Source organism: Myodes glareolus, chromosome 1 (assembly GCF_982192425.1).
Source record: "Myodes glareolus chromosome 1, mMyoGla1.1, whole genome shotgun sequence".
NCBI lineage: Eukaryota > Metazoa > Chordata > Mammalia > Rodentia > Cricetidae > Myodes > Myodes glareolus.
The window spans coordinates 54,483,835-54,511,396 of NC_142026.1; the positions used below are offsets into that span (position 1 = coordinate 54,483,835).

The window sequence follows — 27,562 nt, forward strand, 5'->3', positions numbered from 1 at the left end:
GGGTTCTCCCGCCTCCGACTGCGCCGCGGCTCGTGGACGTCCCGCCATGGCACTGTCGCGGGGGCTTCCCCGGGAGCTGGCCGAGGCGGTGTCCGGCGGCCGGGTGCTGGTGGTGGGCGCGGGTGGCATCGGCTGTGAGCTGCTCAAGAACCTGGTGCTCACCGGCTTCTCTCACATCGACCTGGTGAGGCCTGGCCTCCGGCTGAATGGCGGGCTGTCTGCGGGACGCGGGGCCCGAATTCTGGGCGGGAGTCAGGGCGGCGCGGCCCTAGAGGGTCGGGGATCAGGATCGCCGCCCCGGGAGCGATTGGCGGGGACGCTGGGCCCCCGGCTCCCCGGCCTCCTGTCTGTAGGCCTCCGCTCCCCGGGCCTGCGCGCGCCGCCTCCCGAGCCAAACAGTTTCCCCAGTTACTCTGGGATGCAGGAAGTGATCGAGACCCCTGTGGATGCTATGACTTTAATTCGAACGTGCTCCTTACTTGAAAGTAACGAGCCACGGCAGAGCGGCTGCAGCCATCAGCAGCAGCACCCCGGGCGTGCTCACATGCATTCACTCGAGTATGCCACCGGCCTCTAGGTTGCAAGTGTTGTCCGCATCCCGTTTTATTTTTAACAGATGAGGGAAGTAAGGCGCTATGAGGTTGAGTAACTTACCCTGGGGAGACGCCGCTAGTGGCTGGATGAACTCCTTTGGGGCTCGCGCGCCTCTGGGCTGGGTACAGTGCAGATGGGACACTGCCGTTTATGTCATTAAAGATGTTCCCTCGGGTTTACGCGATTGGGTGACCACGTGTAATGCCTACAATCGGGAGACAGTAGGTTCGGGAGTTGAGATTCGCTTGGGCTACGTAGCAAGACTTTTCCTAAAGAAATTTAAAAAAGTTTTTGATTGCCCGTAATCTAAGTTTTGCTTTAGTGTTCAATGACACGAAGCCGCTGTAGTTTGTTAACGTGTTGGAGATACTATCTAGAACTGGGATGTGAGTTCTTAGAAAATGCCTTAAGGATTAGCAGAAACATGGAATGAATTTACAGGTGTTAGGGTGTAAGGCGAGGCAGAATTGGGGTCTATTTTTCTATGAATTGATTAGACTTCACACCCAGTTCCAGGCCACAGAGAATTCAGTCTGCTGGTAACTCTGGAGGCTATGTTAAAAAAAAGAATAGTTTTTGCAGTAGACAAGAGTGAATTGAAAAGTAAATGATCTTTGTTTTAATTGTTTTTCTTTGGTTTAATGTTTGTAGTGAACTGTAACGTAAATAAGGAGGATGGCAGATGTTTATTGGGGAACACTTACAATAAGAAAGCTGCTGCGTTCCTCTACTCTGTGGAAGCTGGAAGCTTTGAAGTACAATTGGATATTCAGTACTTAAATGTTTTTAATTGTTTATGAACAACCTCAAACTGTTAGGCTGTTTCCTGATGAGAACATTTTGTTTGTTGTTTATATAAGCTTATTGAAATAGAAGGTGAACGATGTTAACCGGGACTTACTTTCTTTCAAGTAGCGATTAAACTTTATTTTACTTTTTAAAAAAATATTTATTATGTATATAGTGTTGTGGGTACCAGATCTCATTACAGGTGGGTGTGAGCCATCGTGTGGTTGGTGGAAATTGAACTCAGGTCCTCTGGAAGAGTAGTCAGTGCTCTTAACCTCTGAGCCATCTCTCCAGCCCCTAAATTTTATTTTTATTTTAAAAATTTTCCTTTAGTTTATGTGTCTGTGCCTGGTGCCCTCGGAGGCCAGAAGGGGCATTGAATCCCCTGGAACTGGTGTTAACCAATCAATGTAGGTGCTGAGAATTGGGCCCCAATGCAAGAGAAGCCAGCACTCTTTAACTGTTGAGCCTTCTCTCCAGCTCCTGGGTTAGATTTTAAACATGAGTTCTTTTTTTTTTTACTTGAATACTCCTCAAGCAGTCCTGAGTGACTATGTATACAGAGTAAAGCAACAAACTTTCAACTCTGATTGCCACATCACTTAATGGAAAACAACAGGCACAATAAATTATACCACATTTGAAATAATCAGACAGATGGGTGTTGATTTATTTGGGAGGTGGAGCCTATATGACAACTGAGGATGTCTTCTGGGGCCACTGTCTACCTTTTTTTGAGACCGAGGTTATCTTATTCTGAAACTCTCCAAATTTACTGGACTGACTAGCTAGTGAGTCCCAGGATCTCTGCTTGTTTTAAGGTGGGTGCTGGGGGATCGAACCCAAGTCTTTGTAGCTGGCAGGACAACCACTTTAATGCCTTTTATCTCTTTTGTCTTTATTTTATTTATTTATCTATATTTTGAGACAGGGTCTCAATATGTAACCCTGACTTGTCTGGGCCTCATTATGGAGACCAGACTGACCTCCAACTCACAGATATCTGAGTACACCACCTTGCCCACTGGAAACTTTTATATTTTTATTTATTTGTTTGTTTTTTAAATTTTTATATTTTTATAAACCAGAGCTTTTATGCTTTTTAAAGAATTTCCCAAAATAGAATTAAATAAAAAAAATTAGCCATCCTCAGTCTATTCTGTTTTTGTTTTTCTGTTTTTTCAAGACAGGGTATCTTTGTATAGTAGTCCTGGCTGTCCTAGAACTCACTTTGTAGACCAGGCTGGCCTCGAACTCACAGAGATCAGAGATCCGCCTGTCTCTGCCTCCCTAGGGCTGGGATTAAAGGCTTGCACGCCACCACCAGGCCTTGATGGTTACCTTTGACATTGACACTGCCCTTCCCGTGTTCTTTAAATGTAGCTTTAACAATTTGGGTATGAGTTGTCCAGAGAAGCACTTTCTCTGCTGGTAAGTTCTGAGCTATGAGTGCCGAAGGTAGTGATGTTGCTTGAACAGTGTGATTCATCTGGGTTTCTGCCTTTGTAGATTGATCTGGATACTATCGATGTCAGCAACCTCAACAGGCAGTTCTTGTTTCAAAAGAAACATGTTGGAAGGTCAAAGGCTCAGGTAACTGTTTCCCATCTTGTTTTAGAACTCTAACAATGAAGTTCTCACTCAAAAGGCCAGATTATGACTTCCTAGAGAGAGGGAAAGTGGGTGAAGCTAGCATCCTCCCTCCCCTATCTTTCTCTCTCTTTCTTCCTGGTTTTTCAAGAAAGGGTTTCCCTGTGTAGCCATGGCTGTCCTGAACTCACTCTGTAGACCAGGCTGACCTGGAATCACGCCTGTTTGCCTGCCTGTTTCTACCTCCCAAGTGCTGGGATTAAAGGCCTGTGCCACCACAGTTCTGCTTCTCTCTTCTTTTGTCTATGATTAACAGTATTCACTTGCTTATTTTAGTTTGTATGCTAATGCATGAGAATAGAAGTCAGGGGACAATTGGGTCCTGGGGGTTGAGCTCAGGGGAAGGACTGGGGAGTAACCCACATCCTCCCCTTTTTTGTCTGGAAGGAATTAAAATCCTGAATGCTATATTTGAGGTCTTTTGTATCCTCTTCATATTTAAGTTTGCTCCTTTGCATCCCAGAGGCCAGTTTCTTCTGCGTCCCCAGGGAAGATACTGCTGCTTTGAATATTCTTCCTGGGTTGGTGAGGCCAAAGGTCTTGTTCTTCTGTTTTCTGCCAGCCCCTTCCCTCCCATCCCATTGGGCTTGTTTTTTATTTTCTTGTATTGCAGCTCCCTTCCCCACAGGTGTTTGCTGTGTCAATTTTTAGACTCAGTTCCTTCATCCTCTGATAGGAGTCTTTCTAGACTTGCATTACATTTTGTAATCAAGCTAACCTGGGTGGTTATTTACAGCTTCTTTCCTTAGGCTCTTAAGTGAATAACTGACATTATTGCATTTTAGTTCAGTTAAGTTTTGTGCTACTGGAGGTAGACAAGTGCTCTACCTCTAAGTTAGAGCCCCATTCACATAAAAGTGGTCACATGTAGGGGAAAACTAATTTTATGAATATGTATACACTTAATGAACTCTTACCACATTTTCGTGTGTGTGTAAATATATACATCTGATTACCTAAGTAAGTGAAGTAACCATGTATATGTCAGACTTCAACTGTCAACAAAAATGAGTAATTTACTTTTTGTTTTCCAGGTTGCCAAAGAAAGTGTGCTGCAGTTCCACCCCCAAGCTAACATCGAGGCTCACCATGACAGCATCATGAAGTATGCACGCCATTCTGTTACAAAGCTATTTGCTATGAATTTTTAGTTAAGCCTTTAAAGTATAAGGTATTTTTATCAGGCATCTATGTGAGCCCGAATCATTCTGCAGTTTTCGGGTAATTTCTAGAATACTTATGCGTGTTAAGTCTGTGCCATCAGTGGCATCGCTTCTGCCAGTTCCTGTAGATGAGAGATATTTTAATGTCAGTAAGGAAATTACTCAGAGACTTAGAAAGAACTGCTTTCATGACTGAGGCTCCGCTGATGCTATGTATAGTGGTAGGGTCTGACTGTAGGTACCTCAGTAATGATGGGTGAGTCTGTTCTTACGGAGGTGGAGAGCAAAGATCCATGAGTATAAGTCCCCCGCCACACACACGTGTGTGACTGGGAATTAGCGGGAGCCTTCAGCTTTCTCAAGGCACTTGTCTCTCGGGCTATTTCTAATGCTCTGTAGATCTGCCTATTGCCTCTTACCCCTTGTGCTTTCCCAGTGCTGCTAAAAGTGGAGCCCCGAGGGACCTGAACCCTGCCTGATTGTGACCATGTGAGGTGAAACCGCTGGCCATGCAGATCCTGGGAATTTGTCCCTTGTATGTTCCCAGGCACTTGCTACCCTGAGGGGGTTACTAGTGAGGTTATGCCAGCTTTCTGCCAGTTTAAGAATTTGTCTTGGTGTCTTAGATTGCTGGTCGGGAAGGAGAGAAACTTGAGAATAGTTACTTTAAAATATGCTTGTGTTAGGAAAATTCCAGCCTTCCTGTGTCTATGGCATATACTTCCCACCAATGGTTATTTTTACAGTTATTTGTCCATCTCAGGACTATTTATTATGCTGAGAAAAATCATACAAAAGACCAGTTTTGGTGACCTTTTTGTTTTATTTTTCAGCCCAGAGTATAATGTGGAATTTTTTCGAAAGTTTATATTGGTTATGAACGCGTTAGATAACAGAGGTAAGGTGTTTTTAATGTTTCACATCTCGCTATTTCCTCTTCCCCATGTCAAAGTTGGTTAGAGATTTAGTGTCTAACTCTGAATTAGAACTTAAACACAAAAGGAAATAAGAATAAGTGGGGCTTTTGGGGTGTGTGGCAGTCTCTGCTCAGCCCAAGCCAGTCTGGAACTCACCATGTTCCCCCAGGCTGACCTTAAACTGGTGACAATCCTCCTGCTTCAGTCTCTGGTGTGCTAGGATTTTAGGTATAAGCAGGGCCAGTTGATGGCTGTTTCTCTAGGATACACAGTTGGCCTTCATACACTTTGCTATTCTCCCAGAAGGTATAGATAGAATGGCATTGGAAGACTGCAGAGCATGACTGCCTGCTGTATGTGTGGATGCAGTATGTCTTGATTGTGCATAGACCTAGGCCAAGTGCGTCTGAGGGGTGTCCACCAGGACTATTAGAATACAAATGGGCCAGAGCTTCAGGAGATTGAAAAGTGCCTTAGGGTGAGGCCTCAGTAAGGTGCTAGTTCTGCTCTATTCTTGAGACATTGACTAAGTAGCTGGGGATGATCTTGAACTCTTCTGACCCACTGTGCTTTTGCCTCCCAAGGGTTGGTACACCAGGCCTAGTTTAGGATGCTCCATTTAAAGGCTATGGCTCTAGAATTCTTCCAGCTGTACCTGTAACACAGGATCCTAGACCAAGTCCTCATAGGTGTAACAAATTTCTTTCTGGAAAGCCAAGCATGGTGGGCACGTCTTTAATCCCAGCACTTAGGAGGCAGAGGCAGGTGAATCTCTGTGAGTTCGAGGGCAGCCTGGTCTACAGAGCGAGTCCCAGGAAAGGCTCCAAAGCTACACAGAGAAACCCTATCTTGAAAACCTAAAAATAAAATAAAGAAAAAAGAATCTTTGTCTAGAGTAAATTTGCAAAGCAAATTTCTTAGTGTTTGGTTTTGCTGAGTGTCCTGTAATGACATGTCATTGGCTAAGGATGTAGCCAAAGTGTTGCAGAAAAAAGTAATTGAGTTATCTTCGCCTTAGTCACAGTGAACATGTGCTTTATTGAAAGCAAGAAAATGTTTTCATAATTGTCATCCTGAAATTGTTTCTGTCATCAGAAACTCTTGGTAACTCGTGTTTTTCTTTCAGCTGCCCGAAACCATGTAAATAGAATGTGCCTGGCAGCTGATGTGCCTCTCATTGAAAGTGGGACTGCTGGTTATCTTGGACAAGTGACCACTATCAAGAAGGTAAACACTTTGTTCTTATTTTTCACCTATTTACTTGAGACTTAAGGAAAAAACCTTTGAGTATATACAGTATAAGCAGGCCAGCATCCAAGGTATAGAGATTTCGTGCTGTATAAGACAGGGTGGTGCCAGGCAGTGGTGACACATGCCTTTAATCCAGCTTTCAGGAGGCAGGCTAGTATCTGAGTTCGAGGCCAGCCTGGTCTACAGACCAAGTTCCAGGACAGGCTCCAAAGCTGCAGAGAAGCCCTGTCTTGAAAAACCAAAACAAACAAAAATGGGATAATGCTTGGGTCCCTAGGTTCATTAAGTTCCCAGAAGACCTCCCACCTTCAAATAAAGTCTGAGTGCTTTAGAGGCAAGAGCAAGAGAGCTTTTACTCTGCCACTTTGTTTCCTTTAAGGTATCTATTAAAATTCTCAGCCTGAGCGGGGCATGGTAGTGCCTTCTTTTAGTCCCAACATTCAGGAGGCAGAGGCAAGTGAATCTTTGGTCTACAGAGCAAGTTCCAGGACATCCAGGGCTACACAGAGATAAACTGTCTTGAAAAACCAACAAACAGAAATCCTTAGACTGACTGACAGAACAAGCTAAAGAAATGCTTAGTAGTCATAGGGCTTTGTGTAATGTTGTAGATGCTAAGCAGTAGGTCAGACTTCCAAAAGTTGCAATGTGCGCATGCCCTCTTTAATCCCACAGCAGGATCTGTTTGGCTTCAAGGCCAGCTTGGTCTACATAGTGAATTCCAGCCACCCAGGGCTGCATAGTGAGATTTTGTCTCAAAACAAGTCAGAAATGATTTTGGGGTCAGTGAGATGGTTCAGTGGGCGCTTGCTGCTAAGCTTGACAACTTAATTTCAGCCCTGGGACCCACGTGTTGGAAGGAGAAAACAACTCGCACAACTTGTCCTCTGATTGCCACACATGTGCTTTGGGGCTCCTGTGCGTGTGCACACACACTAAGTGTAGAAATCAACAGTTGACGTTTGGGTTTGGAGTCTAGTTCAGGTGTAGAAATGAGGTAATAACTAATCCTAACTCCAGATCTCTAATGTTCATTTTTACCCTAAAGGAGTCTGGTGTGCAGATAGATGTAAAGAGGACGGCCACCCTGTTGTGTTGATGAACTATCTGAAGCATGTTAGTGAAGCTAACCAACAGGAGTGGGTGGTGTGCATCTTTAGCCTAGGTTTATAAAAGCCTGGGACTGATGAGTTTGTTCTTCAGATCTGTTCTTAGCTCCTTCGGGAAGTAAACATTAAAAGCCACATTTGAAGAATTCCTTCAAAGGTTAGAAAGTACTTTTTGAAAATACTTAAAATGGCATGGCTCATCTCTTTTTTTTTTTTTTTAAATAGTATTTGTGGGGGCTGGAGAGATGGCTCAGCGGTTAAGAGCATTGCCTTGTCTTCCAAAGGTCCTGAGTTCAATTCCCAGCAACCACATGGTGGCTCACAACTATCTGTAATGAGGTCTGGTGCCCTCTTCTGGCCTGTAGGCATACACGCAGACAGAATATTGTATACATAATAAATAAATAAATATTAAAAAAATAGTATTTGTGATTTACTTAACTTTATGTGCATTGATGTGAAGGTGTCAGATCCCCTGGAACTGGATTTTCAGTTGTGAGCTACCATGTGGGTGCTGGGAATTGAACCCAGGTCCTCTGAAAGAACAGTCAGTGCTCTTAACCACTGAGCCATCTCTCCAGCCCATTGGTATTTTTTTGACTGGGTACCAATGTTATAAAGCATGGCTTTCTTTTGTTTTAACTGTTAGTCTTGGAAGCTTATTCTGTGCCATTCTCCAGAGGTTGTATGTGTGTGTCAGTGCTTTATCGAATATAATGTGTCAGTATAGAATGAGTTGGAGGTGTCTGGTGTCTCCTGCATCAAGGCAGTAGTTCTCATACACAATGTGGTGCTTGTCGGTGGCTTCATCTGAGGTATTGGAAGTTGGAGGGCACAGTAGCGTTAGCAGGAGATCCTGGATTTGCCATTTTTGTTTGCTTTTCAAGATGGGGTTTCTCTGTGTAAACAGCCCTGGAACTTACTCTGTAGACAAGGCTGGTGTTAGCTGTTATGCTGTTTTTTATTCTCCTGTGTGAAGGCTTCGTTTGAGACATGCTGAGATAGAGGGATTCGTCTGATGGTCCTACATTAGGGATACCTTGCCCCTACTCTTTTTTTTTTTCTGTTTGGAAACAAGGTTTCTCTACATAACCTTGGCTGTCCTGGAACTCTCTCTGTAGACCTCGCTGGCCTTGAGTTCAGAGATTATCCTGCCTCAGCAGGAGTGCTGGGATTTTAAAGGTGTGCATTACCACCCCCGGCTCCCTGTAGTTTTCTGTTATTTGGTGAAATAAAAAATGTAATTCTCTGACTTGATGTTATTCTGCAATGTTTTCTTCTTTCTGAATTTGCCTTCCACTTGCTTGGGAGTTGGGAGGAGGGATTCCGCCTCAGCGGAATGACATGACTGTGGTCATGTCATTTAGCCTCTGCATTTTGACTCTGGATCCTTTATATATACAGTAAGGGTTTTTGCAGTCACTTATAGTTTAAATTTTTCTTGACGGTATAGAAGTGGGCTGGAATGTAAGTGAGGGGATGAAGTGTCTGCAGCTGTACTACCTTCTAACTGTTGTGGAGTAACTGCTCTCCTATGCCCTGACTTTATAGGGTGTGACTGAGTGCTACGAGTGTCATCCTAAGCCAACACAGAGAACATTCCCCGGCTGTACGATTCGGAACACACCTTCTGAACCTATTCACTGCATCGTTTGGGCAAAGTATTTGTTCAAGTAAGAGTTATGTGTCCCTGACATGTTTTCAGAGCAGATTATGGAACACTAGGTCATTTTTACTTAAATAGTCTTAAAACAGTTATATTTATAGTGGTTAAATATGGTGAAGAGACACTAGTGATTTTCTTGGGTTTAGCTCAGACAGCATTCTTTGCATGCTGTGGATGAAATTTTGGATGTTTAGTCTGGTATTGGACACAGGCATGCAACTAAGTTTGTACGAATGTATATATTTGGAATTATGAAAACATACTTATAAATAACCTGCTAAAGAAGAATTCACAGTGGAGTTAAAATCCTTAGTGGGGCTGGGGTAGGACTCATTTGTGTGGTACTTGCCTGATACGCCTGAGGCCATGGTTAGGATCCCAGCCTTGTTTAGTAACCATCCACAACCAACTCTAACAATGGTGAAAAATACCACTTGTTGAATGCCTGACTATGGTAGTGAGAAGGAAGGCTACTGGTCACACACATGAAGAAATGCTGAGTGTTGATGGCCTAAATGAGGAGGTGGACTCCAGAATATATGAAAAAAACAAAACTAAAAAGAGGAATATAGTTGGTCACCCCCCCCCCAATAATTGGCAAATTTGATTCCCAGCTGGGAGAGCCTGAGTAAATAACTGAGAACACAGTGTTAGCACACAATTGCCAGACAGTAGTGGGGTTCCTGGGAACACATCTCCCCCCACCCCCCAGAGACACTGTTTCTCTGTGAAGCCCTGGCTATCCTGGAACTCACTCTCTAGACCAGGCTGGCCTCAAATTCACAGATCTACCTGCCTCTGCCTCCTAAAGGCCGGGATTAAAGGTGCGCACCATCCAGTTTCCCCCTTTAATGTTTTACATTAATTTGATATATGCCTGAAGACAGAGAAATCAATTCTGATAGCATTAGTAATTAGAACGTTTCTTGCTAGGCAGTGATGGTGTACATCTTTACTCCCAACACTCAGGAAGCAGAGGCAGATGAATCTCTGTGAGTTCGAGGACAGCTAGGACTATCTACACAGAGAAACCTTGTCTCAAAAAACTAATAAAAAAAAAGTTTCTTGTTGTTTTGTGTCTCTGATGCCACATGAGTTTTCACGTCTCTAGTTCTTGGCCGTTCTTTTCTTAGATATTCTTTGTGTTGGACAACCTTTGTGGTTCTAAGTAGCAGGTCAGCACAGTGACCGCCATTGGGATTTCCTCGTGAGACTGGGTATTGAGAGGAAGACAGCAGGGGAGGATGCTGTTTGTCCCACTGTCAGAATCATCTGTAACTGCTGCGCTGGCCTCGGTAACCTTGCTTTCCCCCCTTCCCACTGTGCACTCACTGAGCAGTGGAGCAGGGAGTCCCAGGCCGCCCATTCCAAGCAGTGCAGGTGTGTTCTTTGAGGCCAGTGCATCCCAATAAGTCATTGTGCTTGCATTTCTCGCTAAGTAACTCACTCTTTTCACTTCTCCCTGAGAGTGTTTGTTCTCCTTGCTTCCTGCTTCCTGTTTTGTTCTCCCTTGAGACAGGGTCTCTTGTAGCCCAGACTGACCTGGACATACACATGCCACATAGTTGGAGATGATGTTCCACTTCCCAAATGCTGGGGTTGCAACTGTCGGTAACTATTACCAGGGATCCAGGGTCCTTCTAGCCTCCACAGGCATACGTGCAGTGCACTGAGCACACATTTAGGCCAAAGATCCATTTACTTACTTACTTATTTGTCAAACAAAAAATACATTTATTTATTCGTTCATTTAGATTATTTTATTTACAGCAGATCTGTGCATTTGAGGCCAGCCTGATCTGCAAAGTGAATTTCAGAACAGCCAGGACAGTGCTCAGAGGAACCTTGTCTTGAAAAACAAAACAAAACAATTTTTTTATTGTAGAGAAAATTTTTATTGGAATTAGGGAACAATTTTCTTATTTTGAGATTTATTATATGTACATAAAAAATGTTTCCCTTTATGTATGTGCACCATGTACACACCTGACACCCTCCATTTACCAAGGGCCTGATTCCCCCATGTGGGGGCTGAGGGACAAGTGTGAGCTCTTCCAGAGGACCCAGAGAAAGTGTTGGGCGGCTGTCATCAAGAGACAGGCTGTCATGTGGAGAGACGTGTAGGATTTGCAGCTGGCTGAAATTTGTTTTCTAAAATGTGTTTCTTTTTTTTTTTCATTAATCATAAACTGGCCCAGTGTCTCAGGCTCTTCTTATTAACTAATTCTTATAGCTTATATTAGCCCATATTTCTTGTCTATGTTAGCCACGTGGCTTGTACCTTTTTCAGCGAGGCAGTCACATCTTGCTTTTTCTGTGGCTGGGTCACGACTGCAGTGAAGTGTGTTTCTAAAATCAATAGAAGTATGGTTGATAAAGTCAGCCAAGATGGGACACGACTGTAGCAGCACAGCCATCTACCTAATGAGTTCACTATACAGTAAGACCCTGTTGTGGCTGACAGCAAAACCTCCACAGAGTGTGGTATGGTGTGTGGATCATGCAGCTCAGCTGACGGGAGTATTTGCCCAAATAGTAGATACCCCAGTTTTAATCCTTAGCCACAGAACACACTAACTTGACTACCTAGAATGGATATGTCACACTCAATGGAAGACCCAATCAGGCAGTCTAGAGGGATGTGAAACGTTGACAGCCTTGTTGGGAGTTAAATAGTATGACCAGAAGGGCGTTTCTTGGGGAGTGTTTCGAAGAGCTTTCCAGTTTTAGGGGTTTGCTTCTTTGTAGGGGAAGCATATGAAAGGATTTCACTGAGATCTCACTGAGTCATTTTCCTGAGGAAAGGTTGGGTGCTTCTGTGTCTGTGAACAATCAAACCAGGTTTAGGGTGACTTGGCTGATGAAGAATCTTAGCTTAACAGTTTAGTATTTTCTTTTCTGTAAGAATACCAAGTACCTTATTCTCTGCTAAATTTCACCACCTAGAGTAAGACTTTGGGAATGTGTAGCAGATGGGTAGTTATGGAATAGCCTGCTGCAGGTGTCTGGTGAGCATCTTCTACTATGAAAATGTTCTTCAAGAGCGAAGCTTGCCTGTTTTTGCTGGCATGTTTGAAACCTAGCTGATACTGTCACACATCTAGGCTTGGTGCCACGAGCAAACAGGATACTCTTAGGATTATATATGCGCTGTGAATCTTCATTTGTTTTCTATATCTGCTAAGCATTTGGACTATTGTAAATAGGTATTTCTGGGGAAATAGTCACATTTGTTTCAAATGCCTTTCCCTGATTGTTCACTCTTCTGGAATTTCAGCCAGCTGTTTGGAGAGGAGGATGCAGACCAAGAAGTGTCTCCTGACAGAGCTGACCCTGAAGCTGCTTGTGAGTGCCTGTTGCCTTTGCTGTTGATTTAGTGGTGGTGTCTTGAGGTTGCTGTTTATGTGTCAGAGATCACATGCTTGGTGTGTCATTGCATTTTGGAAAGAAAATTATTATTTTATGTGTATGGATGTTTTGCCTGCGTGTATGTCCAGTCCCATCATCCAATTTTAGGGAGGTTATTGGTTTGTTCTTTGGTGGTAGGGTTTTTTTGTTGTTGTTGTTGTTGTTTTTGAGACTGGGTCTTTCTGTGTGCCCCTAGTTATATGCAAAGCACAGAGATCCACCTGCTTCACTTTCCCAGAGTGCTGGAATTAAGGTGTATGATGTTTTAAAGCTTTCAGAACAAAGATTGAAAGGTTTAAGAACAAAGGAGTAGTTCCATTTCACTGGTAAGAAAAGTGATCTAGATGGCTTTCACCTTTAATCCCAGCACTCTGGAGGCAGAGGCAAGTCGATCTCTGTGAGTTTGAGGATAACCTGGTCTACAAAGCAAATTCCAGGACAGTCAGGGCTACACAGAGAAACCCTGTCTCAAAGAATCCAGAAAAAAGAAAGAAAGAAAGAAAGAAAGAAAGAAAGAAAGAAAGAAAGAAAGAAAGAAAGAAAGAAAGAAAGAAAGAAATTGAGATGAGACATTTCACAGATCTAATCATTAGGACTAGGAGCAGTGCTCATTCTATTTACAGGATTGTGTTTTAACTGTTACACCTGTGCCCATTAGAAACAGGTATAGGGCTGGAGCGGTCGCTCAGAATCAGAGTACTGACGGCCCTTCCAGAGGACCGGGCACTCCTGTGTTGGTTTACATTCTCTGAAACTTCTGTTCCAAGGGCACAAGTCAGCCACTTGGTTTACATGCATATAGGTCAAACTACCTGTGCTTATAAAATACAATTTAAAAAAAAACTCAGAAAGCAGGCCAGTGGTGGTGAATGCCTTTAAAGAAAACAACAATAAATCCCACCAAGGCACAAAAATACACTAGTACTCACACTACTGTCCTGGAACTCTGAATGTGTTCTCAGGTGAGAAAATTGTACATTGAGATACGATGTTTGTTTGTAGGGGAGCCAACAGAGGCTGAAGCCAGAGCCAGAGCTTCCAATGAAGATGGAGACATTAAGCGTGTTTCCACTAAGGAATGGGCTAAGTCAACTGGGTATGATCCAGTTAAACTTTTTACCAAGGTCAGTCTCACCTTCTTCCTCATTCTTCTGGTCTGATTGGGCTTCCTGCTTCCTCTCTTTTAAAACTTATTTTATGTGTATGAATGGTTTGCCTGCATGTATGTATGTGTCCCATGTGTATGCTGGTGCTGCCTCAAATAGGGGGTCTGAGCCAAGAGAACTAGACTCAGGATGTTAGTGAACCACCACGTGGGTCCTGAGAACTGAGCCCCATCCTCTGAAAATCCAGCGAGCACTCTTTCTCTGAACAATTTCTGCAGCCCCCTGGGCTTCTGCGCTTGATCAGCAAGATTCTGTCACTGAACAATATTTCAGCTAGGTTTACTCTTTTTTTTTTATTTTCATTTTTATTTAGAAGGGCACACATATGCCATGGTGCTCATGTGAAGGTCAGAGGACAACCTTATGGAGTTTTGTCCTTCTACCTTGTGGGGTTGTGTGATACTTTCTGGGAGAGACACAAACATCAGTTTGCCACAGAGAGGAACCGACCAAACTAGAGTATTGATAACACCAAAGCTCAACTTTGTGAAACAGAGTTTTTGATTTGGTTTTGGTTTTTTAGTGGGGCGTAGAAGATGAAAGTTCTAGACCAGGTTTATCTGTATGGCTCTGACTGTCCTGGAGCTCACTCTGTAGACAAGGCGGACCTCAAACTGCCTCTGCCTCCAGAGTGCTGGAATTAAAGGTGTGGCAGCTCTTAATCACCCCAGAATTTCTTAACTCTATAACTTTAAGATGTTTACTAACCCCAATGCCCAAAATGAAAGGGACAGAAATGGAGCACAAAAACCTCTAAGTGTATTATTTTTAGAACGGTATTTAGCTGGATTGCATTGAAGCAGAGCTGGTGTGTTTTGTTTTTGTTGTTTGTGTTTCCAGATAGGGTGCTGGTGTGTTTTGTTGAACCCTTCAGTTTGTGTCATTGTGTTTCAGACTAATTTTGTGGGACTGCTGGGGAGGTAGGTAGGATGATTTGGGTGATCGGTAGAGCTGACGGCACCATTGCCCTGAGTTCTCCAAATATTTAAACTGTGGTATTGAAAATTGTTCCTCTGCCTACATGTGCCATGCCTTTAAACTTGCTTTTATGGTATATTTATTATAGTAAGCAAATCAGCAAAATTTGATCTGTGTTTAATGAACTTGGGCTCTGTATGATTCATGGGATTTGTTTGTTTCAGCTTTTTAAAGATGATATTAGATACCTGCTGACAATGGACAAACTCTGGCGCAAGAGGAAACCTCCAGTTCCCCTGGACTGGGCTGAAGTGCAGAGCCAAGGTAAACAATGCAGCCAGTCACTGGTGGTGCAGCCTTTAATCCCAGCACTTGGGAGGCAGAGGCAGGCAGATCTCTGAGTTCGAGGCCAACCTGGCATACAGAGTGAGTTCCAGGACAGCCAGGGCTGTTATATAGAGAGATCCTGTCTGGGGTGGGGGTAGGGGGCGAAGAGTCCAGCTAGTCCTTTATATACTGTGGGAATGTGTATTTGTGCATTTGAGTGATTGGACTGATTATAAAGAGAGATCATTGGACACACCACCCCCAAGAGCAGGAGCTAGTTATTTTTCTCTCTCTTTTTTTAAATTGTCAATGATTAGGAAGTCGTGGGTTCATTATTCCCGAAAGTGTGGTGAATGTATGTAAAAATTGTCTTTGTACTCCTGAGTTATTTCCTTAAGATTTAATATAGAAATACATTATTAAAATTTATATTCAAGGAAATGAAACAGTTTACTAACTTCTTCCTTCTCAGTGGAATACTGTGTTTCCTTCTCTGAACTGTGCTGCAGCGTACAACATGATCGCACTTAAAAGTCTCTAGAGTGACACATAGTGGCAGTGGCATTGTGTAACGTTGGGCAAGCGGAAGCAGGACTGCCAATTTGACTGACAGTGTGAACTGTGTTGGGCACAATATGATACTCGCCTTTTTCTTTTATATTACTTTTCAACTGTGTGGGTATGTGCATATGAGTGTAGGTTCCCACCAAGGCCAGAGAGAGTGTTGGGTCCTCTGGAAGAGCAGCCAATTTTCCCCAGCCCTGCCATTATATTCTTGAATGTTCCAAAAATTCCGTGATAGCTTGTCATGATCTCAAACAGCCCACAGCTTCAGCAGTTTTCTTACACACATACTTGTAGTGATAGCTATCAAAGGGAATTTTTATTTATTTGTGACATCTCAATGGCCTTAATGAGTCTGTTGAATAGACCAAGGTAGTGGTAGGTGTTTAATAAATATTCTTACTCATTTTAGGAGAAGCCAATGCATCCGATCAACAAAATGAACCCCAGTTGGGTTTGAAAGACCAGCAGGTTCTGGATGTAAAGAGCTATGCAAGCCTGTTTTCAAAGAGCGTTGAGACCCTGAGAATGCACTTGGCAGAGAAGGGGGACGGAGCTGAGCTCATGTGGGATAAGGTCTGTTTTCAAAGGGCATTGAGACCCTGAGAGTCCACTTAGCAAAAAAGGGGGACGGGGCTGAGCTCATGTGGGATCAGGTTTATTTGGAAATGTGTCCCTCACTTATGTACTTCACTTGCGTTGTTCCTGTGCTTTAAGAAAGGCTGGCAACTTAGAGGTATTGCTTACTTTGTTTGAATGTTTTCATCTCCAGTTGTTATGTTAGAATATGAATTTTCTATGCATATGGATAAGCTCAAGTATCACAAAATTTGTTTTGGTAACACTTTTAGTAACACACTCGTGGCTGTATTATATTGAGTAGAAAGTGATTTGTCTCGGTAGGGTGTTAGAGTTAGAAAGCAGGGCTGAAGGCCTCTGCTTTTGGAGGCAACAGCTCATCTGCTTGATTTGAGCTTAAAAATAGTAAAAGTTGCCTATACACTTTTCCCCAGGAACTAAGCCTAGGCCCTTGTCCATGCTAGGTAAGTGTACTGTGTGGCTCAGGCCTTAACAGTTGAAAACATGTGCTACCTCTCTCAGCTCTGAGGTCTCCTTTCTGTTGAAGTGCGCAGAGCTTCAGAAGTTGGGGAGAGAAAAGCCAGGCGAGGCCCACACCTACAAGTCCCAGCACTTGGGAGGCTGAGCTAGATCACCATGTTTGAGGCCATCCTAGGCTGTAGAGTGAGCCTGGTTCTGTTGTATCTGAGACAGGGTCTGTAATGCAAGCTAGCCTCAAACTCCCTCTGTTGCCAGGGGTAACCTAGACCTCCTGACCTTGCTGCCTCCCCTCACGGATGTAGACCACTTTACCTAGTTATGTGATGCTAGAGGAGGCTGCTCAACAGACCAAGGTGTAGTCCCAGGAAGATGCAGTTGTTCTTAAAGTTGAAATAAGTTCACTGTGTTTAATTGGCATTCGATTGCAGGTAAAATTGATTACGTGACAAAGTTTATTTCAGTACTGACAGTTTTAATGGGAGATCTGAGGTGTGTCTCTGGCTCTTTACTGGGGTGCTCACTTGCCTGGCATGCATGGGGCCCTGGGTTTCATCCCTATCGTGGGAAGGAAAAGAAAGATTTGCTGTGGGTCTCAAAGTAAGGAGAAATGATTGGCCAGTTTTAGAATCCTCAGATAACTTTGTGTGCATAAACTTTGAAAGTTTGGTTGAATCAGATATCTAAACCAAAGCTGGTGGGTTTAAGTTTTTGAAATTCTTATAAACATTAGTCTCTTGGTTTGTGTGATAGAAATGGCAGGTTTTGAAATATTTTCTTTGCTGTTATTCTAGTGATTTGGAAAGTTTCTGTTTTTTCGTTGGGGCCAAATAAGGAGCTCATGGCCCTGAGCGTAAGCATTGCTGCCCTCGTGGTGTCAGCCAGTCCCTGAGAGACTGGGTGGTTTGGGGTTTTTAATTGATGTATTTTATGTATATGAGTGCTCTGTCTTCATGCACACCAGAAGAGGGCATCAGATCACATTTCAGATGCTTGTGAGCCACCGTGCGGGTGCTGGGAATTGAACTCAGGACCCCTGAAAGAGCAGTCAATGTTCTAAACTACTGAGCTGTCTCTCCAGCCTGAGAGATTGTTTTGCCTGCATGTGTCCATGTGCAAGACATGTGTGCCTGGTGCCCACATAGGCCTGAAGAGTTGAGTGAACCCCTTAAAAATGTAATTACAGTAGTTGTTGGCCATTGTGTAGATGCTGGCTTGGAACTGAACTCAGGTTCTCCAGAAACCAGCCAGTGCTCCAAACCACTGAGCATCTCTCTAGCCCCACAAACCATTTGTTATAAAGGCATCTAACTGGGCATGGTGGTGCATGCCTTTAATTCCAGTATAGGTGGGGTGAAGCAGCACATTCAGGGCAGCCAGGGCTAACAAACCCTTTTTGAAAATAACAGAAAAGAAAGAATCCAGGCATTTTACAGGGCTAGGTAGCTAGACATGATGGCTCATTCCTTTAGTCCCAGTGCTTGGGAGGCAGAGGTAGGTGAATCTCTGAGTTTGAGACCAGGCTGATCTACATAGTAAATTCCATAACAAACAGGGATATTGGGATATGTAGTGAGACCCTGTCTCAAAATAAAAGTAAAAATAAGGTAGAGACCCCCAGGTCCAGGAGTAGCATTTTGCATTTGGGGTTGAACTGGGTACGTGGATGAGCTTAGCTCAAGCATTTCAGCCTTTGCTTCACTTGAGAGCATGTGTTGTACACGACAGCCGTCACCCCTGGGCTTTTCATCTTTACTGGAGGGAAAATGGCCCTAAGGCTCTCAGGTGGGCATGTTGGTGCATGCCTTTAATCCCAGCACTCATGAGGTATAGTCAGGCAAATCCAAGTTCTCCAGGTCTACTAAGTGAGTTCTGGGACAGGGAATACAGGAAAATACAGGACAGGGCTACACAGAGAAACCCTGTCCTCAAAAACTGCACACGGTATCTGTTCAGTTCTAGCTTTACACGTTAAAGAGTTCAACAGCTCCATCTGAGAAAGACCTTGCTGGTGGGATGTGACGGAGACTCAGCAAGGCCGAACAGGTCGTCCTTGTGTAGATTCTCTACATGTCTAGCAGCCTCGCTACTAATGGGTCCAGAAAGGGCTTCCTTCGGTGAAAAAGGGAATTGGTCTTTAGCTGTACACATAGTCTCATTTGGTTTTGTTTGTTTGCTTATTTGATGTGTCCTGGTGTTCTGCCTCTATATACTCTGTGAGGGAACTGAAGTTACAGTTATGAGCTACCATATGGGTGGTGAGAAATCCCAGGTCTTCTGGAAGAGCAACCAGTGCTTTTAATTGCTGAGCCATCTCTTTAGCCTGGTTTTGTTTTTTATTTCATGCTTATAATTGTGTTTGCTTGCACATGAGTCTGTACTGTGTGTGTGTGTGATGCCTGCCGTGGTCAGAAGACAGTTAGTGAATCTCCTGGAACTAGTTACAGATGTTGTGACCACCACATGGATGCTGGGAACTGAACTCTGCTCCTCTGTAAGGGCTGCAGGTTTTCTTAACCAACCACTGGACCATCCTTCCAGTTTGGTGCATTTGTTTAAGCAGGAGCGCTTTTCTAGCAAGCATGGTGGTTCTTAATGTTCTTGGCAGACTGTCTTCCTGGACCAGCCAGATGAGCCTCTTTCGCCTACCCTGTCAGCCTCCATACTACTTACTGGGCGGCCTCCCCTGTCCAGCCTCTGGTTCAGTCACCCTTTGTTCCTGCTGTGTGGCCGAATGCGACTGTTTTGAAGGTAATGAGTGATAGTGAGATGACTTTAATTGAACCGGGCCTTGTCATTTGTGTTGCTGGCAGGATGATCCTTCAGCAATGGATTTTGTCACTTCCGCTGCAAACCTCAGAATGCACATTTTCAGCATGAATATGAAGAGCAGATTTGATATAAAATGTAAGTTGTTTGTGCTTCAGTTGTATCCTCAACAAACCCATGCAGAGTTTTCTGTTTTGACAGCTAAATGTGTTTGTCGTCTCTTTCTGTCCTCTAGCAATGGCGGGGAACATCATTCCTGCGATCGCTACTACTAATGCAGTGATTGCCGGCTTGATAGTGTTAGAAGGATTGAAGATTTTATCTGGAAAAATAGATCAGTGTAGAACTGTAAGTAATTTTGTTTAGTTTTGTTTTTTGGAGATATCACCTCATTATGTTGCCCTAACTGATCAGGAACTTGCTATATGAGCCAGGCTGGCCTTGAACTCACTGGTATCCACTTGCTGCCTCCTGAGTTGTAGATTTAAGGAGCTGTTTAATTTCCTTTTAAGAGTAGTTTTATAAGAAACACATTAAATGTGCTGGGGATTGTCCCGTGTAGACCAGGCTGACCTTGAGTTCATATGTAGCTGAGGATGGCTTGAACGACCCCTGAGAGCAAGTGCACCCCCACCCACTCCCAGCTTTATTCAATTTTTTTGTTGGTGGTGGTGGTTTTTGTTTTGTTTTGTTTTTGTTTTTCAAGACAGGGTGTCTGTGTGTAGCTATGGCTGTTTTGGAACTCACTCTGTAGACCAGGCTGATCTCAAACTTGCAGAGATCCACCTGCCTCCACCTCCCGAGTACTGGAATTAAAGGTGTGCACCACCATACCCGGTCAGTTTTTTGTTGTTTTGTTTTAACCTTTATGTTTTTAACTTCTAATTTTTTTTTTTTTTTGAGAAAATTTTCACAGAAAGCTGAATGTTTCATGTGGTTTTTAGCTTGAGTTATGAACGTTATTAAACTTATTCATACTTAATACGACTGTGTTTCAATTGTTTGTGCTTAGTTTTTAAATATCGAAGTGGATCCATAATGTTTATCCTGGGTGTTAAAGGTTGTCTGGCTTTCTTTTGCTGGATGCTGGCCTTCAAGCTGCGTTTTGTGCACAGTCAGCATGTGCTCTGCGGTGCGCTACAGCCCTAACTTCGGTTGTTTGCTCCTGATTGCCTTGCACCAGTTTCTCCCCTGGTGTAGCCCCAGGGCCTGTAATTCTCTTCTCCCTCTCTTCCCACAGAGGCCTTGCTCTGTGCCTAGTGTTCACTGTGAGGAAAAGCTGCAGACAGAGGCTGAACTGCATAATGACCATACTTTTCTCTGGGCTAGGGAAACCATTGTGATTCTTGAGAATTAATTGATCCTAGACACTGCTAGCTATAGTCATAAAGTGAAGATGGACTGCAGAGGGGAGAGGTGTGGCCCATCAATTAAGAGCACTGGCTGATCTTTCAGAGGACCCAGGTTCCATTCCCAGAACCCACATCACTTCTTAAAACTGTAACTTCATTGCCAGAGGATCTGACATCCTCCTGGCTTCAGTGGGTACTCAATGTACGTTGGGCACAGGCGTATGTAGACAGAACGCCCATATACATAAAATAATAAGAAATTTAAAAATGCCTTTAGTTGCAGCACCTGAGACAGAGGCAGGTGGATCTCTTTAATTCGAGGCCAGCCAGGACTACACAACAGGGGATGGGGGCAATTCCAGATTCATATGTAAAATGGTAACTCAGCGTTTCTGATTCTTGTGTTTTTTCTCTGAAGATTTTTTTGAATAAACAGCCAAACCCAAGGAAGAAGCTCTTGGTGCCCTGCGCCCTGGATCCTCCCAACAGCAACTGTTACGTTTGTGCCAGCAAGCCAGAGGTGACTGTGCGGCTGAATGTCCACACAGTGACTGTCCTCACCTTACAGGATAAGGCAAGTGCAAGGACTAGTTGTGTCTTCTTTTTGAGTCGAGATGGAATTCACCCTTTAACACCAGGTTCCTCCCTGGAAGCCCTGGCTGCAGAGCGAGTAGCACCGTTCCTGATGGCTTTGCCATCCAGATTCCCTCTGGCCTCTTCCGCCAGTGGTTCCAGGATATGTGTCTCATCTTAGAAAGGTGTGGGTGTGCTTGACTAGAGGATGATGCCTGGTTTTATTGGTGAACAAATTGCATCCCAATGCCTGCCTGGGGCTGCTGTGCGCTCTTTCTCACTTGGTCTTGAAGGATGTGTGTAAGGTGCTCTTTCCTATGTCAGAGTGTTGTGTGCTGTGCCGCTGAAGGGACTCCTGGGTGTGGAGAGTAGGTAGGATCTAACAGTGTTGTCACTTAGGTTGCATCTTGGAACTTAAGGGGAGACGCTGTTTGGAACAGGAAAGGTTATCTGAGGATCCAATTAGACATTTTTCTGTCTAACACCTCCATGACAGGGTTGACTTGGAGAATGAGGGGAAATGTGTCAGAAGCTCTGTCCGAGCCCAGTATGCAGGGAGAGACAGCGCATGTCCTGGTCTTCTCTGGAGAGCATCACGTGGGCAACTCCTTGGTTTCCTGTTGTCAGGAGCAGAGAGAATATTAAAGGATAACTGTGGCCCAAGAGACTCAGTGAATCAGACAAACCTGATGATCCTAGTGTCATCCCCAAGTCCCCTGGTAGAAGGAGAGACCCAATCTCAAAGCTTTTGTATGATCTGGGTGCTGTGGCACTCATGTGTACACTCTTACTTGTGTATATATATATATATATCACACACGTAATAAGCTTTGAAGGATAACTTGAACCCTCTTCCGTGAAGATGTAAGCCTGTATAGAAAAGCAATATAGGGTTTCATTAGGTCTTTAATGAGTTGCATTAGTTCATATTTAATTTCCCCCCTTCAGATAGTGAAAGAGAAGTTTGCTATGGTGGCACCGGATGTCCAAATTGAAGATGGGAAAGGAACAATCCTGATATCCTCGGAAGAGGGAGAGACAGAAGGTACCAATCTTGCTCTTCCTCACCTGGGCATCTGTCTGAAGGAGGGACAAGCTGGCTTGTGTGCTGTTTGCTATTGCACTCACAGCTGTGGGACTTGTTTGGGTTTCTCAGGGTGCTCTTTGTTTTCCACAGCTCCAGATTTGGAGGGTTTCTGGTGTTGATGTGCCTCAGGGATTTACTGGTCTTCCAGTGCACAGATAATGGCTAATTACCCGTTGTGACACCACTGGAAATAAATGAGTTTCCAAGGACACTCATTTATATTGTGGGCCCTAGGGCTAGGTTGGTGGTGAGCGTGAGCTTCAGGCTGTTGGTCACACTGGAGAGTGGCAAGATCTTTCCCACCCCCACCCCCAGCTTTCAGAATCAGACTCAAAGCGCCACACCTGCATCAGCCCCTCCACTGCACTATTCTCTAGCTACAAACTTTGTTGAGATTTCCTGTCAAGAGCAGGAATATCTTAGCATACATGAACTGGGTGTGGTGGCACACACCTGTCTCAGCCCTCAAAGTTGGGGAGGAAGCAGGAGAATCAGAAGTTCAAAGCCAGTCTTAGCTATTTGGTAAGTCTAAGGCAAACCAGGCGTGGGTGCGCACACTTTAATCATGGCACTCAGGTAGAGGCAGTAGGATCTCTCTGAGTTTGGGGCCAGCCTGGTCTATAGAATGATACCATATATATATATAAAGGAGGGGTTGGCAGGAGGACGTTGGAGAGATAGCTCAGAGGGCCCTGTTTCAATTCCCAGCAGCTCACAACTGTCTGTAACTCCAAGATCTGACACCCTCACGCAGACAAAATACCAATACACATAAAATAAAAGTAAATAAATTATTATTAAAAGAAGTATCAGAATTCCTGTTGGTAGTAGCTTTGCTTGTTGAGAGATTATTTGAGGTATTGGGTCATGTATAGTCAGAGGTTGTATGTTGGCTGGCCGTTTGGGGAGTCTAGTTTAAAAATAGATTTGCTTTGGTTTTGGTGGTTCCCCCCCACCTTTGTTTGGTTGGTTGGTTGGTTTTGGTTTTTCGAGACCGGGTTTCTATGTAGCTTTGGAGCCTGCCTTGGAACCAGCTGTTGTAGACCAGGTTGGAAATTGGTTTGCTTTGAATGGGACGTTTCTATGGGTCCTTCGTTTGCTCCTCTTGAAGTGCTTTTGGTGTTGAATGTTTGGGGCTGAATTCCTAAGTGCCTAATAGCACAGTTAGTTTGCTGTGACTAAGAACCACAGCCTGGAACACTTAACCGTCAGACACTTTGCCCTCAGTCCTCTCCTCTCCTCCTTGTCGTGTCTTCACGTGGTCTGTCTTGCAGGGTTGTGCGTCCCAGATCTATGGGTGGCCAGGCTTCTATAGACACCTACTTACTTACTATTTAATTTAGAGTAAGACTATTGTGTAGCCTAGGCTAGCCCCGCAAATAACCTTGGCATTTTGATCCCTTGTCTCCACCTTCCAAGTGCTAGGGTTACATGCATGTGAAAACTGTTTTTAATCTGTTGCCACTTGTACAAATCTGTCTCTTCAAATGCGATTACTTTCTTGGGTACTGTGAATCAGGATTTGAGAATGCCAGTTTTGCAGGGACACAGTCCCACCATAATGGATTTTGCTTTTTAAGAACTTACCTGCCTGCACTGTGAAGTCATAACTAAGCCATCTCCGTTCTGTTTACATCCAGCTAATAACCCCAAGAAGTTGTCTGATTTTGGAATTAGAAATGGCAGCCGGCTTCAAGCAGATGACTTCCTTCAGGACTACACTTTACTGATCAACATTCTTCATAGGTAGGAACTGTTACGCTGTATATGAAGCACAGGAGCGCTCAAGAGGAAGGAGGAGCTCAGTAGAGCCGCACAGGGCTGTACCTACAGGAAAACGCTAGGACTCAGAAATAGAGATAAACAACAAAACCATTTTGGGATGAAAAATGAGAGGGGCCAGGCAGTGGTGACAACATGCCTTTAATCCCAGCACTCAGGAGGCAGAGGCAGGCGGAGCTCTGAGTTCGAGGCCATCCTGGTCTACAAGAGCTAGTTCCAGGACAGACTTCAAAGCTACAGAGAAACCATGTCTCAAAAAACTAAAAAAAGAAAGGAAGGAAAAGAAAAACTGGAGGTCTTATAGGATGACTGATCCTCAGACTTTTGACAACTTTACTTAAAGGCAGATATGGTACCTGCAAGGTGGCTCAGGTTAAGGGGCTGAAAGAAAACAGCAGGAAAGGACGGGGCAGCTGAAGTGTCTGAAGGAGTAGCATAGTCAGGGTGAAGGCGTGTGCCTGCCTTACTTGTGTTCAAGTCTCAGAACAGAACCGCCTGTGAAAATGTGCATCCTCTGCTCACCTTGACACACAAATTCTCATGCACAGTTTGGAACTCATGTATGAAAGTGGGGAGTTGCCTATAAAGGTAGGGGAGACCCAGAAACCACTCGTTCCTGCCCCCAGAACACCAAGATCAGCTCACGAATGGAGTGAGGGCTCTTCGGGTGTAGCATCTGGGGAAAGGGATGTCTCAGTTGCAGGACTGCAGGATCTCTTGTTCAGTTTTCTGTGTTCGTGACACAACAGCCTTTACCGTTTGAACCAGAAAAGCTTTGCTCTGTGATCTTTCTTCCGAGAGCATTGTGAAAGTTAGAGCCTTCTGGGCTGCAGTGCACTCTGAGGGTGGGGGAGTCTGCTCCTTTACCATGTGAGTGCGCATGGCCTGGTCCCTGGTTTACAGCCTGTGTTCTCTTACAGTGAGGATCTAGGAAAGGATGTTGAATTTGAACTTGTTGGTGATGCCCCAGAAAAAGTGGGGCCCAAGCAAGCTGAAGATGCTGCCAAAAGCATCACCAATGGCAGTGACGATGGTGCCCAGCCGTCCACCTCCACAGGTGAGTCACCTCCAAGCCTGAGAACTTAAAACAAGCTGGGACTTTGGTGGACTTTGTAAAATACTAACGCTGAATTGGTCTGGAATTGACTGTATAATGGAACTTTGAGTTTTATGGACCATGAAACCCTTTAAGGCTGGGGATAGTCTTAGAGGAGCAGAGGTGGTTTTCTGACTCCCCTGTTGGACTCCCAGCAAGCTATGGGTTCACTTCCTGCTCAAGGTCTGTTCTGTCTAAGCTGCCAACTGTCTATCTGATATGGAAGTCTCCAATCATTTATCTGGTTGGGTGTGGCTTCCAGGAGGCAGAGTTCCTAAGCCCAGGCCACCTCAGAACATCCCAGGGGTCCTGCTGCAAACACCTGGTACCTTTTCAGATACCCAACCCTGTGCTGCTCTCTGATTGGACCGTTAACCTCCCCTCCTTTCTTTTTGTGCAGGAAACTGAAGGTTAGCAGTTTTTAATCTCTGTTTCCATTTATTTGACCCCTCATCTTTTGATATTCCTTAGAATGTTTGCTCTGGGCTATAGTGTCCTCTGAGGATTAAGGGGTGAACTTGGAGGCTGTAGAACATGGCCACCTTGGCTGACCCACTCCCCACCCCCACCCAACCAAAGCGTTGTAACCCTGACCCTCTGCTGTGCCGGGTTTTGAATGAAATGTAGGGAAGATGTGGTTCTGTTGTTAGCTTTGGCACATGGGAGACACCCTGTCTTTGGGGATAGAGCTAAATATGAGTATGGGGGTCACGGAGTTTGAAGCCTGGCCACATTTTGTGACCACAGGGAGTCCCTCTCTGTCCCTTGGTTTCCTTTCTGGAAGTGGGATAATAATGCTGTCTTCTTTATAGGGCTGATTAGATGAGTTTGTGCACAGCTCAGAGCAGTCGCTGGCAGGTGTAAGTGGCTTGTTGCTGTTGCTGCTCCTTCTTCTATTAGGGTGCCCCCACCCCTTCTCAGTGGAGACTCAGCAGGCATGATGATGCATTTGAAACGTGCTAGTCACAATTTTTTGTTTTGCTTGGAAAAAAATAGGACTTTGCCCAGGGTTGGTTCCACTCCCAGTAACGCCCTTTTCCTAAAAGTAGATGTGCTTGTTATACCAAACACATTCCCTGGGGGTGGCCGGTGAGGGTGGCCTGGATTCAGTGAACTGTCTGTGTGAGACCTTGGTGAGCTGCTGACATCTCCCACACTTCAACACTCTTCACATTGTTTTCCGAAATAAGCCCAAGAGCAAGATGACGTGCTCATAGTTGACTCAGACGAAGAAGGCCCTTCAGATAGCGCTGATGGCAGCAAGGACGAGAGGGCACGCAAGCGGAAACTGGAAGAAACTGAGGGTGCTGGTGCCAAGAGGTCCCGCTTGGAGCAGACAGAAGATCTTGATGACGTCATAGCATTAGACTGAGCAGACTCCTGGCCCTTGATCTGGTTGGAACCAAAGGTTTTGTCCTTTGTTACAGAGGGCCGCAGTGGCTTTGGTTCCACCCCATTTGCTGAGACTGTTAGAGACTGTATTGCTGTATTGAAGTAGGAGTAGTGTTCGAGACCCTTTGCGCAAAGCTGGGTGGACCAGCGATGAGCTGCGAGAACGCGTGCATGTTGCCTTCCCTGTAAATAGCCTTAGCTATCATTTCCTAGTGGAAAATACTGTGGGGTAGGAACGCTGAGACCTGGTTATAAATACTATGCCTTTATTTTTGGCTAGAGAAGAGTTATTTTTAGCCTAGATCTAACCATTTTCATACTCTTACCTGAAAGATTCACAGAAGTGTCAAGTGCTATGCATTGAACCTTGTTTTTTAAATGTTACCTGGCACTGTGTATATTAATGTAAAACAATGTTAATTTACTCAAATTTTCAGTTTGTACTGCCTGGTATGTCTGTGTAAGAAGCCAATTTTTGTGTATTTGTTACAGTTTCAGGTTATTTATATTTGATGTTTTGTAAACTCAAACAACAAATATACTGTACTTATGGACCAAATAAATGGTGTCTGCGTACTTGTTATCTCTTTGGCTGCCTTAGTGGGTTTGTATCTGTCACAGGCATGATGAACTCTACACTCCTAAGGGCTGCCTCCACACTGGGACACTGCTTGCCTTGCAGCACCTAGGTAAAAAAGCTGGGCGTGAGCCGGGCATGGTGAGCCACACCTGAGGCAGGTGGATCTCTGTGAGTTTGTGGCCAGTCTGGTTTACAGTGCTAGTTCCAGGGCAGCCAAGGCTGTTACACAGTGAAACCCTGTCTTGGAAAAAACGATAAAGACTGGGCATGTCATGTTGGCACACCTCGTAATCCCAGCACTAGAGAGGCAGACAAGGAACCGCTGAGGCTCATTGCCCGGCTGAGCCACTTTG

At 44.5% G+C, this 27,562-nt stretch overlaps 1 protein-coding gene across 1 annotated transcript; it reads left to right on the forward strand.

Annotated features, from left to right (window-relative positions):
• Window positions 1-27,212, forward strand: Uba2 (ubiquitin like modifier activating enzyme 2). The gene is made up of 17 exons (XM_087906397.1): window positions 1-184; window positions 2,893-2,976; window positions 4,068-4,138; window positions 5,030-5,094; window positions 6,240-6,340; window positions 9,025-9,146; window positions 12,417-12,484; window positions 13,550-13,671; window positions 14,856-14,955; window positions 15,935-16,098; window positions 19,392-19,485; window positions 19,583-19,695; window positions 21,118-21,273; window positions 22,221-22,317; window positions 24,000-24,105; window positions 25,062-25,198; window positions 26,428-27,212. The coding sequence occupies exons 1-17, from the start codon at window positions 47-49 to the stop codon at window positions 26,607-26,609; spliced, it is 1,920 nt and encodes a 639-aa protein (XP_087762523.1). The 5' UTR covers window positions 1-46; the 3' UTR covers window positions 26,610-27,212.
• Window positions 27,213-27,562: the final 350 nt, after the last annotated feature.